Below are 15705 nucleotides of genomic sequence, written 5' to 3'. Positions count from 1 at the left end.
GAACCATACATTTTCATGCAGAATTATCACATGGTGCCTCTGTGATTTCGCTCATGCCAAAGACTTAATTCCGCCAGTAAGTGCAATCAGAGACACAGGTTCGCTTCCATAGAAAGGTAGCTCTCTCCAAACTACCTTTTAAATCAATCTTAAAACTAGATTAGGGTTTTGTGTTTTTCACTGGCACAGAAAACTAAAAGCTAATGCCAGAGTGAACCAAGGAAAATCAAAACCCCAAATCTGTGGTGATTATCAGTAAAATCAAAGGCTCTTTGCTTTTTCCATCGAGTTTCAACAGCCAGGCTTCACCTCTCTGAACCTGTCAGAGTCTTCTTTTCCCCGATTTGTCACGGCCTCCATGTATTGTACGTTGTTATCTTCACAGGAATCAATTCCCATGCGTAGGGCTTTTGTTTCTTTCAGCTGCTGCCCTACTTGCAGGTGCTGACAAGTTAGAGGCGCTGCAATCTGTTGGTAGTAACCTGCAGCCCAACAAGCAACTCTTCATTAATGCCCTCAACCCCTTTCCCTGCAGAAACTATTTCTGTAGCTCTCGTTCTGTGGGATGTGCAGCTACACATTTAATTTGAAAAAGCAATTACTAATGGAGTCGTGCCAAGTGCTTTCAATATGTTCCTGCTTCCATTTTCTTTTGGTTTTGCTTTTTCCCATGGGGAGAAGCACGTGGTGGGAATTGGAGTCTAACACCAAATGCACCACAGCAGAGAATGTATACATAGAGTGGAACAGTAGAAAAAGGCAAAGCCAAGACTCGACCACATTTCAGGCAGCTTTAGGAAAAATCACAGCCTTTCTCAGCTTCACCTTCCTGACACAAAACTGAGACAGTAACTGCTAACCCTATGTCAGTGGGTTACTCTAGAGATTTTTAAATCACCCTAGCTCAAAAAAGCATTACATAATTCTAAAACATGTGTGAATCTATACATATAAATGTATGTATAACATATTTTAACAAGAGCAATGTCATAGCCTAAGGGTAGATATAAAATAATTTTATGTCATGTAAAGTCCCAATTAAATACTTCACTAGATGCCGTCCCGCTGAAATCTGTGCACAGTGGATCCAGGGAAATGTGTTTTGCTTGTTTCTTGAGAAGGAAAATCTAGCTTGAGAACAGAGGTGCAAGTCTCGTGCTAAGTCTCACAGCAGGTGCCACTCTGCAATCTGGGTTTACACTGTTATAAGAAAACTTGTACTTGCAGAAAAACAGACCCAAATTCTCCCTTTGCAATCAGTCAAAACCTAAAGCACTGCGGACTAGTTCTACATTCTTGTGCTCAGAATTGCTACATGGTGATCTTCACATGGACCTTAACCATGAGTTTCAAAGTAGGAAATAACCCCGAATAGCTTGGTGATTTCACAGTTAAAATAGTAGCATCATTGCATTTGAAGATTCCTTAGTCACTCCTTGTGTACAGTTTCCTAGGCAAAAATATGAATATACTCTCATTTACCAAATAAAAAATCCTCTACATAAGATATATATGTGTGTGTGTGTGTGTGTGTGTGTGTAATACATTATATATATAATATTTCCTAAATTGTGCTTTGTAAATGTGACAACTTTTCAACACTAATAAAATAGTTCAGCATATTCTATTTTTGTTGTTTACTTAGTTTCATGGTCCTTATTACAGCATGATCCCAGCACACTTGCTACTTACTGCAATTCTGAAAGCTGTTTAAAACATGAATCTGAAAAATTCTTATTTCAACTTCAATTTGTAACCAGATTTCTTTTACTTTTCATACTTAGCCAATACTGAGTACAACTTTAAATGAGCATTAGAAAAATTGTTACTCAATGGTCTCCAAAAGGTAAAATGTACTCATCTGAACTCCACCCATTTTCAGTTTCAACATAGCAAATCTTCTGTGGTACCCAGGGCAAATTCAAAAGCATTGAAAAGGTATTGGTTATTACTGCAGATAATTTATGCAATCATCAGCCAAAGATGCAAAGCTGGCAAAAAGAAAACCGTACAAGCAAGCAAACCCGAGGACCTAAGAGACACGCCCTCTCAGTATATAAAGGCTTGTCACTGTCCTTGGTAGCAGGCACTCCCTGGGCTACACTACACCACCATGTCTGTTCGATACAGCTCCAGCAAGCAGTACTCTTCCTCCCGCAGTGGAGGAGGAGGAGGAGGAGGTGGTGGAGGATCATCCCTCAGAATTTCCAGCACCAAAAGCTCCCATGGTGGGGGGTTTAGCTCAGGGGGGTTCAGCGGTGGCTCTTTTAGCCGTGGGAGCTCTGGTGGAGGTTGCTTTGGGGGCTCATCAGGTGGCTATGGAGGTTTTGGAGGCGGCAGTTTCGGTGGAGGCTATGGAGGAGGCAGCTTTGGTGGAGGCTTTGGAGGAGGCAGCTATGGAGGAGGCAGCTTCGGTGGAGGTAGCTATGGTGGAGGTGGCTACGGAGGAGGCTTTGGTGGTGGATATGGAGGAGATGGTGGCGGCCTTCTCTCTGGAAATGAAAAGGTAACCATGCAGAACCTGAACGACCGTCTGGCCTCCTACATGGATAAAGTCCGGGCTCTGGAAGAGTCAAACTATGAGCTGGAAGGTAAAATCAAAGAGTGGTATGATAAGCATGGCAACTCAAGCCAGCGAGAGCCCCGGGACTACAGCAAATACTATCAAACCATTGAAGAACTTAAGAACCAGGTAAGGGGCATTTTAAATTCCAGCTTTAAATCTTCTATCCATGTAATGCAGACAGATGAAAGTAAGCTAAGTATGGTACCGCTGATTACTGTGTCTACCTGCTATTTTTGTCGTGTCTAGTGTAACCAAGTCTCCTCTGAGACAGTGATGAAGGCATGCTATGTCTATCTTCATCTAGCATGTGTGCTGCCTTGTCTTCCAGGATGACAGATGACTGAGAACCTTTCCGGTTTTAATAAACATATGAGTTCACAGTTAAAATATACTAGATCCTATGTATATGTGTGTGTATATATATATATGTATATGTATATATATCGTTGAGATTGATAACAAGTAAGCCATATCCAGCACCAACATTGCAAGAAATACCAACTTTCCAATATAGAAATGAGATACTCCTTATCTCTAGGGACTCCATCAAATACATCTATAAATTCAGGGTATATGCACTTAGAAGTATTCATAACAAATTAAAGAAATACAGACGTGAGTCACTCAAAAGTTAGCTGCAACACAGGAAACTCCCAAACTGTAAAGGAGAGAGTCCTAATTGCAGAAGTATACCTACACAATCCCAGCCAGTGTTCGGAAAGGAATCGTGGCTAGAAAAGCACAGAAACTACAAGGGAACATATTTGTGATATGGGCCAGTCTGTAATAGTCTATACGGAAATTGACCTCCTTCCAAGATTCTGGAAGAGAACTACATAAAAATGTGATGAACCTATGCTACTCTAAAAGCCATCAACCCACCTGATCTTTGTCTCTCCCTCCAGATCCTCACCCTGACAACTGACAATGCCAATGTCCTGCTGCAGATCGACAATGCCAGGCTGGCAGCTGACGACTTCAGGCTGAAGTAAGCTAAGTGGATGTGGTACAAATAAAGCAGGTGTTTTTAACCATGACCTTGGATGCCCAGAACAGCATTTATATTTTCCTGAACTCATCCAGCATGAAACAGTTCTGAGCTGTTAAAGAAGGTTTTTAGTTGAAATAATATCTTTGGGTTAATCTTTAAAGGAAGATGTGTTTTAAAGTAACAGCTAACTCTTCGTATCAAACTATTAATATTCCTACATGAATTCGTGTATTACAAATGTTGCCATGATATGAAATCCAATCTGTCTTTGCATTTTAGTCAGTCTTTGTCCGGGAACACCTTCATTCTCCTGTATATCCAGTGTCTGTGTCCTGCTTGTTTCAGGTATGAGAATGAGGTGGCCCTGCGCCAGAGTGTGGAGGCCGACATCAACGGCCTGCGCAGGGTGCTGGATGAGCTGACCCTTAGCAAGGCTGACCTAGAGATGCAGATTGAGAGTGTGACTGAAGAGCTGGCTTACCTGAAGAAGAACCATGAAGAGGTGACACAAAATTACATTTCCCTCCCTCCCCCCCCCCAAAAAAAGTTCATCTTGGTCATGGTGCATTCATTAAATCTAACTGCTCTTCCAATAGGAAATGAGAGACCTTCAGAACGTGTCCACCGGTGACGTGAATGTGGAAATGAATGCTGCTCCAGGAGTTGACCTGACTCAAAAACTGAACAACATGAGAAACCAATATGAACAACTTTCAGAAAAGAATCGCAAGGATATAGAAACCTGGTTCAATGAGAAGGCAAGTTCATTGCCCTTCTAAGCGAAGCTCCTGGAGATTTTGTTATCATGCACGGATGTTCTTATCTTTTCCCGTTTCTAATCCTCTAGAGCAAGGAACTCACCACAGAAATCGACAGCAACATTGAACAAATGTCCAGCCATAAGAGTGAAATTACTGAATTGAGACGTACTGTTCAGGGTCTGGAGATCGAACTACAGTCCCAACTGGCTCTGGTATGTTAAACCTTGTAAAATGGGCTCCATTCATTTTATTTCATGCTAAAAATGAGTTTGGGGCGGGGGCGGAAGGGGGTGTGCAAGAAAATGGAACGAAATCGCAGCTTTGGGCGGGGAAAGAACTGTTAGCACGAGGCAGTGATGCTCAAACTGCAATACTGCCATTAAGCAGGAACCCTATCCACTTTTCTTCTACGACGTCTTACTGAAGCATTTCCATGTTTCACTACACTTAACTAAAACCTTCTTCTCAGAAACAATCGCTGGAAGCCTCCTTGGCAGAAACAGAAGGTCGCTACTGCGTGCAGCTCTCCCAAATCCAAGGCCAGATCTCCGTCCTGGAGGAGCAGCTGCAACAGATTCGGGCTGAGACCGAGTGCCAGAACGCAGAGTATCAACAACTCCTAGACATTAAGACCAGACTGGAGAACGAGATCCAAACCTACCGCAGCCTGCTGGAAGGAGAGGGAAGGTATGTTGGAAACCTGCCAAGTTCCCCCATTGGCTTCGTTCAAAAGTCCACATGGCCAAGCTTCTCCAAACCCAAGGAAAAGCCCGAGGGTGGGGCGAGGAGGCAGGAGGGGAGCAGGGATGTTTTCAGGAATTAGGGCTGTGTGTATACATATTTATGGATGGATAAATGGATGAGTATTAATAGACAAACTCGACTGGGTTGTATTTTCACAAAATACTAATCTGGAGCGCAACCTGACGCTTCCACGTTAGAAGTGACCACATTTGACCCTCACACTCCATTTAGTTCCGGAGGCGGATCCTACGGCGGCGGACGCGGCGGCGGCCACGGCGGCAGCTACGGCGGCGGAAGTTCTGGCGGCGGAAGCTACGGCGGCGGAAGTTCTGGCGGCGGAAGCCACGGCGGCAGTTACGGCGGCGGAAGCTCCGGTGGCGGCGGCGGCGGCAGCTACGGCGGCGGAAGCTCCAGCGGCGGCGGCAGCTACGGCGGCGGAAGCTCCAGCGGCGGCGGCAGCCACGGAGGCAGTTCCGGTGGTGGCTACGGCGGCGGAAGTTCCAGCGGTGGCGGTCACGGCGGAAGTTCCGGCGGAGGCCAGAGCGGAAGCGGAGGATTCAAGTCCTCCGGGTCCGGTGGCGACCAATCGTCTAAAGGACCAAGGTCAGCAGAAACTAGCTGGGGTAATCTGAATTAGATTTAACTTTCTCCAATGGTTTTGTTGCTCTTTAAACTCAAGAGCTGATTTTAAAACAATGAAAATCTCGATTTAGATTTCCGTTTGTGTTTTTAGTAGAGTTTTGGGAAAATCTACAGCTTGGATTTTTTTTTTTAGGACATCTTGGGAAAGATGCATTATCTTAGCTTTGTAATATTATTAACTTGTTAGTTAAGCTAAGATCCTACAAGTCGTTTCATCTAAATTCTAATTTTTTTTTCTATTCACAGATACTAACAAAACCAGAGTGATCAAGACGATTATTGAGGAGGTGACACCTGACGGTAGAGTCCTTTCGTCTATGATTGAATCAGAAACCAAGAAACACTTCTATTAAGCTGCTCTTTGCACAGGCCACTGCACAGACGTGTGGAAAACAAAATGTCCAAGAAAACACTTCTGTCTTAATGGTCTATGGAAATAGGTTCGCTCCTTGAAATTAAGGGTCTACAAGGTGTTTTGTGGTTTCTGTATTTCTTCTTTTCATTTATCAGAAAGTGTTCTTTTGTGGAGAAAAAAAAGAAAACTTTCTCATTTACTAATGAATTTCTCATTTACTAATGAATTTCAATAAACTTTCTTACTGATGCAAACTATCTAAATTTGTCAGAATTATTATTCAGTTGTGTGGGTGTGCTCAGACCAATATGAGTAATGTGGGTGAAAAAGTCCATAATTCCCCCAAGGTTACATTTACTAAAGATACAGAATGTGTGGAGAACTCCCAGCTCTCTAGCTTTAAATTGTTTCAATCTTGGAAATTTTGAAGTCATCTCAAACAAGATTCCCAAATAAAAGGAAGTTTCACAATCTCCTTATTATTTCTCATCTTTTCTGACTTTATTTTCTTCCACTTTGATATTGGTTCTCAGTTCTTATATACTAAAGATATGTCTTCCAACAGAAATCTAACAAAAGTCAACCAGTCCAACAGAAATCATATCAAAATTGCTATGAGGCCCATAAAGTTATTTTATATGCCAGGTGATGGCAGTGTGTCCAAACACACATCTCTAAGTCTCCTGCTTTTCCCAACTCTTTTGTAATTGCTACTAAAGACCCTTGTCCTTCCAGTATACATTGAATTGTATCTCTCAACCAGTTAGACCCCAACTGTGCTGGCTAGTTTTGTATCAACTTGACACAAGGTACAATCATCTGAGAAGAGGGAGCCTCAATGGAAAAAATGCCAACCTAAGGTTAGGCTATAGGCAGACAGACCTGTAGGCATTTTTTTTTTTTTTAAATTAATGACTGATGGAGAAGGGCCCGGCTCATTGTTGGTGGAGCAACCCCAGGCTGGTGGTCCTGGGTTCCGTAAGAAAACAAGCTAAGCAAGACATGAGGAGCAAGTCAGTAAGCAGCACTCCTCCATGGCCTCTGCATCAGCTCCTGCCTCCAGATTCCTGCCCTGACTTCCTTCCATGATGAATAGCGGTGAGGAAGCATAAGCCAAATAAACTTCCTCCTCAAGTTGCTTTGGTCCTGGAGTTTCATCACAGCAATAGTAACCCTGACTAAGATACCAACTGATATCACTTAGTACTCTACTAAAAGGGGAAATTCATGGTGTGCTTGTGGATTGCTCATATCCATTGAATAGCAGCTTCAGCATCTTTCTTGATTTGAACGCCAGTGTTTTTCAAGATCTGAGGCCTGATCCCTTGCCATTTCAGTGGGACTCCACTAAGTAAACCCTGCCCTGATACATAACACACTTTAGAATGTGCCTCAGGGGGAAGTGCCCCTCCTCAGACATTGAGAATCAGGCTTTCTTTTCATATCAAGAGTCTCTATAAGAGAAACTTTCTCAGTCTATATACTTTGAGACTCCCTTGGGATGCTAAATTGTATCCCAGTGTAAATCTCAACTAGATTATAATACTAGTGAGAAGAGGGCTGGGCCTGCGCTACGTATCACTATAAACCCCACCCTAGCAAGGTTTTCAACACAGATTGGTAAAGCCCAATAAGTGCTGGTTAAGCAACAAAATTAGTGAGTCATACCCAAATAAGTAAGTGCAGTACCTCCCAAGGTGAACCCGGAAACGCTGGGGACTAAGACTCAGAACGTATTCACTGCCACTGTATGACAATGCAAATGAGACCAACTCTTTTGTACAATTATTATATGATTATTTTAAACACTTTGTAAACAAAATGGAAATGATTCAGTTGAGCCCAAAAGGTCAGGAGTATTCATGACACCCAGGGCCCTCCATGTGCTAGAAGCTTGGTTAGTTCTCTGCCTTCAGTACTTTTCTTTCCTCCAGTGGTAGCAACCCCAGCCCTAGCAGATAACTAGGGACTAGACCATAACCAGTGAGGATGCTTCCAAATGGGAAGGTGGGGAAAGGCGTCTAAATGCTGAACAACCAGAGCAGTGGACCCATTATTCTCCCTGTTCCTCTGGCATTGAGAAGGCAAAGGGTGAAATGAGCAGCCCCTTTGAGGAGGTAATAAACACTGTAAGCGTTAGAGAACCCTCCCGGCATGAAGAAGATGGGGGACAGGGACAGCAGAGGCAACTGTAGGAGAAAGGACAAGGCTGCTGAACCACGGCAAGGGTTTGTTGTACCTCTGAGTATCCATGATAAGATCTTTTCACAACCAATCCCAGGACTCTGCTGAATGAAAAGGAGGACACGACAGCTCCTGGGTATGGTTGAGAAGAAGGTTTTTTATTGTAGATAAGAGGGAGAATACAGCCAGAGACATCTAGAAGAGTCCAGACTGAGCATGGCCAGCAAAATAGACTGGGCCATGAGAAAGGGAGGGGGAGTGAGAGAGGAAGAGAAGAGGGAGGAGCAAGAGAGGGGACCAGAAGGGGGAGAAGAACCAAGATGAGCACATGGACAAAGAGGCCAAGACTGTGTGGCCAAAATGGCTGAGTTACACAGGAAAGAGAAGCTGGAGAAAAGGAAGCGAAAAGTTCAGGGACTGGAGATGGTTAGGCTAGGGGGCTAGGTGAGAAGTGCTGAGAGGGACCGGGACTCTGGAACAGGCACTGGTAGTGCTGGGAGTGTCCACTTGGATATGTCAATCGGCACCTCAGCTAGCCATGTGTCCTGAGTGTCTTCCACCCCTAACACCTACCAAGAGGAAAGGAGAGTTTGGCGTGCCCAGGAATCTAATCCAGTAGCTACGACGCATCCATTCGTTCAACAAGCACAGCTGTGCGAACTATGTCACACATGCTCGATCTTGAACGTAAAACAAATGAAGACACAGCCACTTCCCATCATACATGCCACAGAAGATGTGTTCATTGGAGACTAAAGATCATGGACAAGGTACCCGGGAATTCAAAATAGCATGTCAGAGAAGGTCTCTGGAAAACGTGGCTCTTGAACTGATCCTGGAGGGTGGCAGAAAGGAGCTAATTAGAAAGAATGTGAAATCTAGGCCAGCCAGGAACATGTTTACAAGGCACAGCACCCAAGCTCTCCATTACTACTGCTCTAAGAAAACTTCCTCAGAATCACGATTGTTTATCATTAATTCAATCATATCTGTAAAGCCCATTTCATTGTGTAAGGGAATATCTTCACAGTTCCTGACAATTACAGTGTAGACTTCAATTAGGGACCATTCTGTTTCCGACTACACGAACAATTCTTTTTTTTTTTTTTTTTTCTTTTTGGTGTATCAAGACAGGGTTTCTCTGTGTGGCTTTGGAGCCTGTCCTGGAACTTGCTCTGTAGACCAGGCTGGCCTCAAACTCACAAAGATTAAAGCCTGGTGTAAGAACAATTCTTGGTTCTTCTTTTTTCCATTCACTCCTACCCATTGCCATTCACTACCACAGCTAGTCACTGCCAGGTGCTGTTTAGACTGTCTTCAAAATTATCACAATACCATCTAGCTCAGCTCTGACTCACCTTAACATCTCCCCCAAATTACTATGGGTGACTTTCAAATGATTTCTCATACTGATTCTTATTCCATCACCAGTTACCCTCCACACACCAGCCAGAACGACAAAAAAAAAAAAAAAAAAAAAAAAAAAAAAAAAAAGCAAACAAACAAGAAAAACTCCCTGCTTAAACTTCTCAATGGTTACCTTTCGTGCTCAGAATCAAATTTAAGGTCCCTCCCCAAGCCCAATACGCTGTTTTATTAGTTGCCTCTTGATCCCATCCATCCCTCCTCCAGTCCCTTGAAGGCACCAAAATCTTCCTTCCTGCTGTGGATTGGTTATGGTTTGAGTGTGTTCCCCAGAGGTTCGTGTACTGGAAAGTCGGTCACTAGTATGACAAGGCTCAGAAATACTGAAACTCCTACTGGGAGTTGATTAGATCATTGTGGGCACCACCCTTGGAAGGAACCGATGGAGTTCTCATGGGATCTGAGTTAGTCTTCTGAAAGTGTTGTTGTATAAGAGTGATCCTAAGAGATGGCTCAGCAGTTAAGAGCACTGGCTGCTCTTCCAGAGGACCTGAGTTCAATTCCCAGCACCCACATGGCGGCTCACAACTGTCTGTCACTTCAGGTCCAGGGGATCTGATACCCTCACACCAATGCGCATAAAATAAAGTTAAATAAACTATTATTTAAAAAAGAAAAAAAGAGTGATCCTGACACCTCGGTGTTCTGGCTTTTTACCTCACCATGTCATCTCTCCCTTTCATGGCACTCCCTCCATGACGCCGTCATCACGAGGTCCTAGCCGAAGAAGAGGACAATGCTCTGTTCTTGAATCTCCAGAACCATTAGCTAAAAATAATCCTTTTAGTATATCCTGTCTCTGGTAACTTATATTAATATAAAACAAACTAACATCTCCTGGGATTAAATATAAATACTTTATTCATAATTACTTTCTTTTCCACTCTAAGAATGCCTCATCATACCCCTGCCTAGAAAATATTTTTTCATCTTTCTTGTATTTACTTGATGTCATTTCTTTAAAAGAGTACCCCAGCTAAGAAACTAAGTCTTTTTCAGTAGTTGTATATTGTTTCTTTCCCTAATTTTTAACACAATTTCTATTTTATGATTATTTACTTAGGACCAACTCCCCAACCCACCCCACCCCCAAAAAAGTTCATAAGAATTGAGAATGTATGTTCTTCTGTCTGTAATGCCTGCTGCTAGCATAGAGCCTGGTATATAATAGGTGTTTGTTAAATATTTCTTTATTTTAAGGCTTGTTTTATTTTATGTATGTGAGTGTTTTGCCTCCTGGCGGCCTAGCACTCCACTCGTGCAGTACCTGTGCAGGCCAGAAGAGGGCGTCTCATACACTGCTGCTATGTGGGTGCTGGAAACCAAACCTAGGACTACCGCAAGATAAATACTGTGACCAAAAGCAACTTGAAGGAGGGAAAAGTTTGTTTCATCTACCACCCTGAAATCACAGTCCATCAAGGAAGCCAAGGCAGGTACTCAAGCAGGGCAGGAGCCAGCAACCAGAAACTGAAACCCAGACCATGCAGGAGTGCTGCTTGCGGGCCTGCTCTCAAGCTCAGGTTCAGCTATTTCTCCCAGGACCACCTGCCCAAGGTTGGCACCACCCGCAATGGGCTGGGCCCTCCCACATCAATCATAACTAAAGAAAATGCCCCCATAGACTTGCCTAGAGGCTAATCTGATGGAGGTATTTTCTCAGTCTGGGATTCCTCTTCCCAGGTGACAGTAGTTTGGGTCAAGTAGAAAACAACAACAACCACCTAGCTTACACGAAAGGAAATCTCTCCCTTTCCGATTTTCAGCTTCCTTGAGATGATGCGTAAGAAATTCCTTTGAAATCTACACTGTGCCCTATCAATTCAAGGCAATCTGGTCTTTCATTAACCACTTCCATCTGAGGGCAGAGCTTCTGCCCTATACACCCAAGCTGTGGCATCCATTTGAAGACCAGCACTGCCTCCTAGTGGAAATAGTGTGCAGGGGCAAGTATGGCCACCAACGTGGGATCAGAGAATTGATTTATTTAAGTATATGCTTCTTAGGAGGAAACTTTATATGTGTGTGTGCCATTCGTATTATTACTTAATAAGTAATGTTCACACATGTTTATTTTATATACTATAATATCTTGGAATTTGCATATTTGTGAAATGACTAAATTAAACTGACACATCACATACCTTTATTATGATGACACTTAAAATCTACTTCTATAAATGCATTGTTGTTTTCTCCCTTACTTTGACATAAAATTTTCTCTTAGAATATTTTACTTACATATGAAAATGCAGTCATATTACACCAATTATTTGTCTGCTTGTTGCTTAATTTTAATTATAATTATTATAAGAAATAATTAGTAATAACTAATAGGAATAATAATAAGGAAGCCATTTATGTAATAATAAAGCACTGGAGACACTTTAAATTCTCAATGTCTGCTAATGTGCTATATTAATGTTTCAGTTTCCAACAACTCAATCAAAAGAATGATTTCACAATGCACAAACATTTAGAGTGTGGACAACAATATGCAAAGTAAGTATGCAAATCAGCATGCATACAGAGTAATTATTCATAAGCAAAATAGTGTCCTCAAGTCATTTTTCTTTAAGGGTGTGGTTCCCTGCTAGGTTGTCCATGCTCCAGTGTATGGTTCCATGTCCGTGTGATATGAGCACTGATAATTGGACCCTCTGGTTGGGAAAGGGATGTGTGGATGTAGGTTCAGGAGGAGTTAGAAAGGGGTATGGATGTGATCAAAATACATTGCGTTCATCTATAAAATTCTCAAAGAATAAGTAAATCTCAGCATGAGAATTTCAAGTTACCTTGAACAAACAAGTTTTCACTTGGCGTGTGCCTAATAATCCTGAATAAAATGTTTGGCATTCTGCCTCTTATTTGGCTAACCTGCTAATAAGGAACTGAATTAAGAGATATCTAGGACTCTTCCTAACTTTAAAAATATCCTGCACCTTTGCCCAGGCCATGCATTTAAAGACCATGCCAATGTTGGCCGCAGTACCAGCTGACCACAGCATCAGGCTTATGGCAACTCAGGTCCTGGCGACATCCCTGACTGTCCTAGAGATAACACAATTCCGTACTTCTCCACCTGAACCTGAAGCTACTCATTCCAAAGTCCCCCCCAGTCCCTCCATTCAACCCTCCTCATCTCTCCCTTCCGAGCCACCGCCTCAGGGACGACTCCATGCTCTCATCTCCTTCACTTTCAGCTTCACTTCTCCAGCTCTTACACACACACACACACACACACACACACACAGTGTCACCACTATCAGTGATAACAGCTGCTGTTTATTGAACCGTTCCACGTTCTGGGTACAATGTCAAGCACACCCTCGGGTACCTAAACAAACTGATGAGATGGGAATTTTTAAACTACATTTTGACAATTTATTTGAACTTTTTCTGCAAGACTCTCTGAAAAAAAGAAAAAGAAAAGGGAAAGATTTAGTGGAAAAAAATCTATGTCTTACAGCATTAACCCTCTAATGTATCTTTCCTCTGAAGTGTCTTGGCAATGTCATGTAGACAGAAATTTCTCAGGTCCTGCCTTGCCCAGATGAATCTCTCAGCTAGCTCAGTTAGTAGGGCATGGGACTCTTAATCCCAGGGTCATGGGTTCATGCCCCACATTGGGCGCCATGTAAAGTGAGAAATCCACAGAGTCTGCTTAAAGGGCAAAGGGATTTATTAAGAAAGGAAAACTCAGCCAGGCGGTGGTGGCACACGCCTTTAATCCCAGCACTCGGGAAGCAGAGCCAGGAGGATCTCTATGAGTTAGAGGCTAGCCTGGTCTCCAAAGCGAGTTCCAGGAAAGGTGCAAAGCTACACAGAGAAACCCTGTCTCGAAAAACCAAAAAAGAAAAAAATAAAACTCACAAGACAGAACAGAGGAATTGTTACAGGATCCTGGAAAGGTGAGGCACAGTCCCACACTGTTCTTCCACCTCAGACCATCCAAGCATCCAAGTCCCACAAGGGAAAGAGAGCAAGCAGTCTACGTCTCAGGTCTCAAGGGTAGCCCCAAGCCATGCCCCAGTACTTGAAGGCCATGGGTAGGTAGGACAGTTACCTGCTACATCTCCAGGGCTGGTGTTACAAGGTCATAGACAGAACAGCTATCCTCTACCATGTCATCTATCAGAAGCCTCTCATTAGTCCCCAACCCTGTTCTGGTCTCTCTCCTGACATTTTCCCACTCCCATCTTCTCTCTGTCCTCCAGCACCACCCTGAATCTTTCCTTCCCCTCCCACTTCCACACACCCCATCTATGGACTTTCAGATAATATAAGATACTATAAGTCCAAATCTTCTCCATCTCCAATGCTACTCCCAGCTTTGTGCCACTTAATTCTTTTTTATTTGTGTGTATATGTATGCGATGTATGTGTGCGTGTGTGTGTGTGTGTGTGTGTGTGTGTGTGTGTGTGTGTGTGTGTGTCTATAATTCAGGCTTGTACATGTTATGGCCTCCATGTAGAGGTCAAAGGACAATTCACGTAGAGGTCAGAAGTCCAATGTTAATCCTCAACTTCAACTTTGTTTGATACAGGGTCTTTTTGTGTTGGTTTTGTGTTAGTTCCGTTGGCTTGTCCCATTGCATATGTCAGACTAGCTGGCCCACAAGCTTCTAGGGATTCTCCTGTCTCCACCCACCAGCCCCCTGTAGACTTTCTGGAGTTAGTCTGGCTTTTATGTGGTTCTGGGGACTCAAGTTCAGGCCTCACGCTTGCAGAGTGAGTACTTTCACCCACTGAGCCAGCCCTTAGGCCTGTGCCACTAAATCTTTATGCTAAAATTCTTTTGAGGAAGAATGCCACCCAAGTGCCCCTTACCACATACTCTTGTTAGCCCATCATCCAAAGATGTCAGCAACTGGCTGATGGTCCATTTCCTGCCCACCTCCAGACATCACAAGACACTTCATGTCCAGGAGGTCCTGGTCTAGTATTCGATGACTTTGGAGCCTAATCTCCTCCTGACTTTTCATTCCAGTGATGTTGAATCCAGTCCTCATGGCTGGTCCCTGGACTTGGACATCTGGGCTTCTACCTGTTTTAAAATTATGTACGTTGTTCTCCACCCTCCAATTGCTAGAGTTTGAAGGTGGTTTATATAAGTTTTCTAAAGGCTTATGTGCTAGAGACCTGGTCCCTGGTGTGGTGGTTTTGAGGGAGTGGGACCTTTCCATGGTTGAACACAGGGAAGATGGTCGATTCGCTGTTCATTAGGGACACTGTCTCAAAGAGGATTGACCCAGTTTTGCTTGTGGGACCCAGGCAGCTCTTGAGAAAGGGCTATTTTTAAAGCAAGACCATCTGCAAGACCTTGCTCCTTCTTCACATGGCTGTTTCCCTTCTCATTTCTCTACCACATCATGATACAAAGGGAACCTCACCAGAAGCTGAAAAGATGGTGCTACCCAATCTTGGATTTTCAACATTCCAAACTGTCAGCAAAATAGATCTCTTTTCTTTACAAAATAGTCGGCTTCCGGTGTCTTGTTCAAGCAATGGAAAACAGATTAACAAAGCAACTTTAATCAGCCTTCCCTCAACTTTATCCACGTCATGTTCACTCTTTCCTCCTCTGTGACATAAAGACATCCAATGACTCAAGTTCTTTCCTCAGCCCACCTGTTCCTCTGATATCATTTCTTCTTTCTATATAATTATGCGGTCAGTCGCCCAGTCATTTTCTCTAAAGCACCAGGAATTTCTTTGGCACCCTCTCCTTGCTCCTGTCTCCAGATCCCCCAAACCTCCATCATTCTGTCTGTAATCCAGCACAGGATTACTTCCAAATACATAATTGAACATCAGCTGAAATGAGAACCAGACCCTCAACTCTGCCTAGCAACCCCTTTACACCTTGCTGGCCAGGCATTTGCCCAGAGCAGTGAGCTTACTCTAAACATGAAGGTTTTCCCCTATCAGCAGCCATCTTTATCTGGGATATCCCAGCAACCTCACAAATTCAGTTCATCCAAAAGTAAACTTAGTGTTCCTGCCATAATCCCATCTCAGTGAACATTATGATTCC

At 43.3% G+C, this 15705-nt stretch overlaps 1 protein-coding gene across 2 annotated transcripts; it reads left to right on the top strand.

The window, feature by feature from the left end:
* The first annotated feature begins 2113 nt into the window (after positions 1-2113).
* Krt10 (keratin 10) lies at positions 2114-6316 on the top strand. 2 transcript variants are annotated; one of them, XM_059269683.1, is made up of 8 exons: positions 2114-2692; positions 3472-3554; positions 3903-4059; positions 4154-4315; positions 4405-4530; positions 4788-5005; positions 5360-5685; positions 5951-6316. In XM_059269683.1, exons 1-8 carry the CDS (start codon positions 2114-2116, stop codon positions 6055-6057), a joined length of 1758 nt encoding a protein of 585 aa, XP_059125666.1. In that variant the 3' UTR covers positions 6058-6316. The 2 variants fall into 2 exon arrangements, with proteins under 2 accessions (XP_059125666.1, XP_059125665.1); XM_059269682.1 differs by having other exon boundaries at positions 5294-5685.
* Positions 6317-15705: the final 9389 nt, after the last annotated feature.

This window comes from Peromyscus eremicus, chromosome 8a (assembly GCF_949786415.1).
Source record: "Peromyscus eremicus chromosome 8a, PerEre_H2_v1, whole genome shotgun sequence".
In the NCBI taxonomy this organism is placed as follows: Eukaryota; Metazoa; Chordata; class Mammalia; order Rodentia; family Cricetidae; genus Peromyscus; species Peromyscus eremicus.
The sequence above is the reverse complement of the archived record's forward strand: the minus strand, read 5'-3'. Positions and strand labels throughout refer to the sequence as shown.

Excerpts from the sequence above, each read along its gene's own strand:
- Krt10 (XM_059269682.1), top strand. The coding sequence starts at position 2,114 with ATGTCTGTTCGATACAGCTCCAGCAAGCAGTACTCTTCCTCCCGCAGT. Across the intron at positions 4,060-4,153 it reads TGAAGAAGAACCATGAAGAG|GAAATGAGAGACCTTCAGAA; the intron begins GTGACACAAAAT and ends CTCTTCCAATAG. Across the intron at positions 4,531-4,787 it reads TACAGTCCCAACTGGCTCTG|AAACAATCGCTGGAAGCCTC; the intron begins GTATGTTAAACC and ends CCTTCTTCTCAG.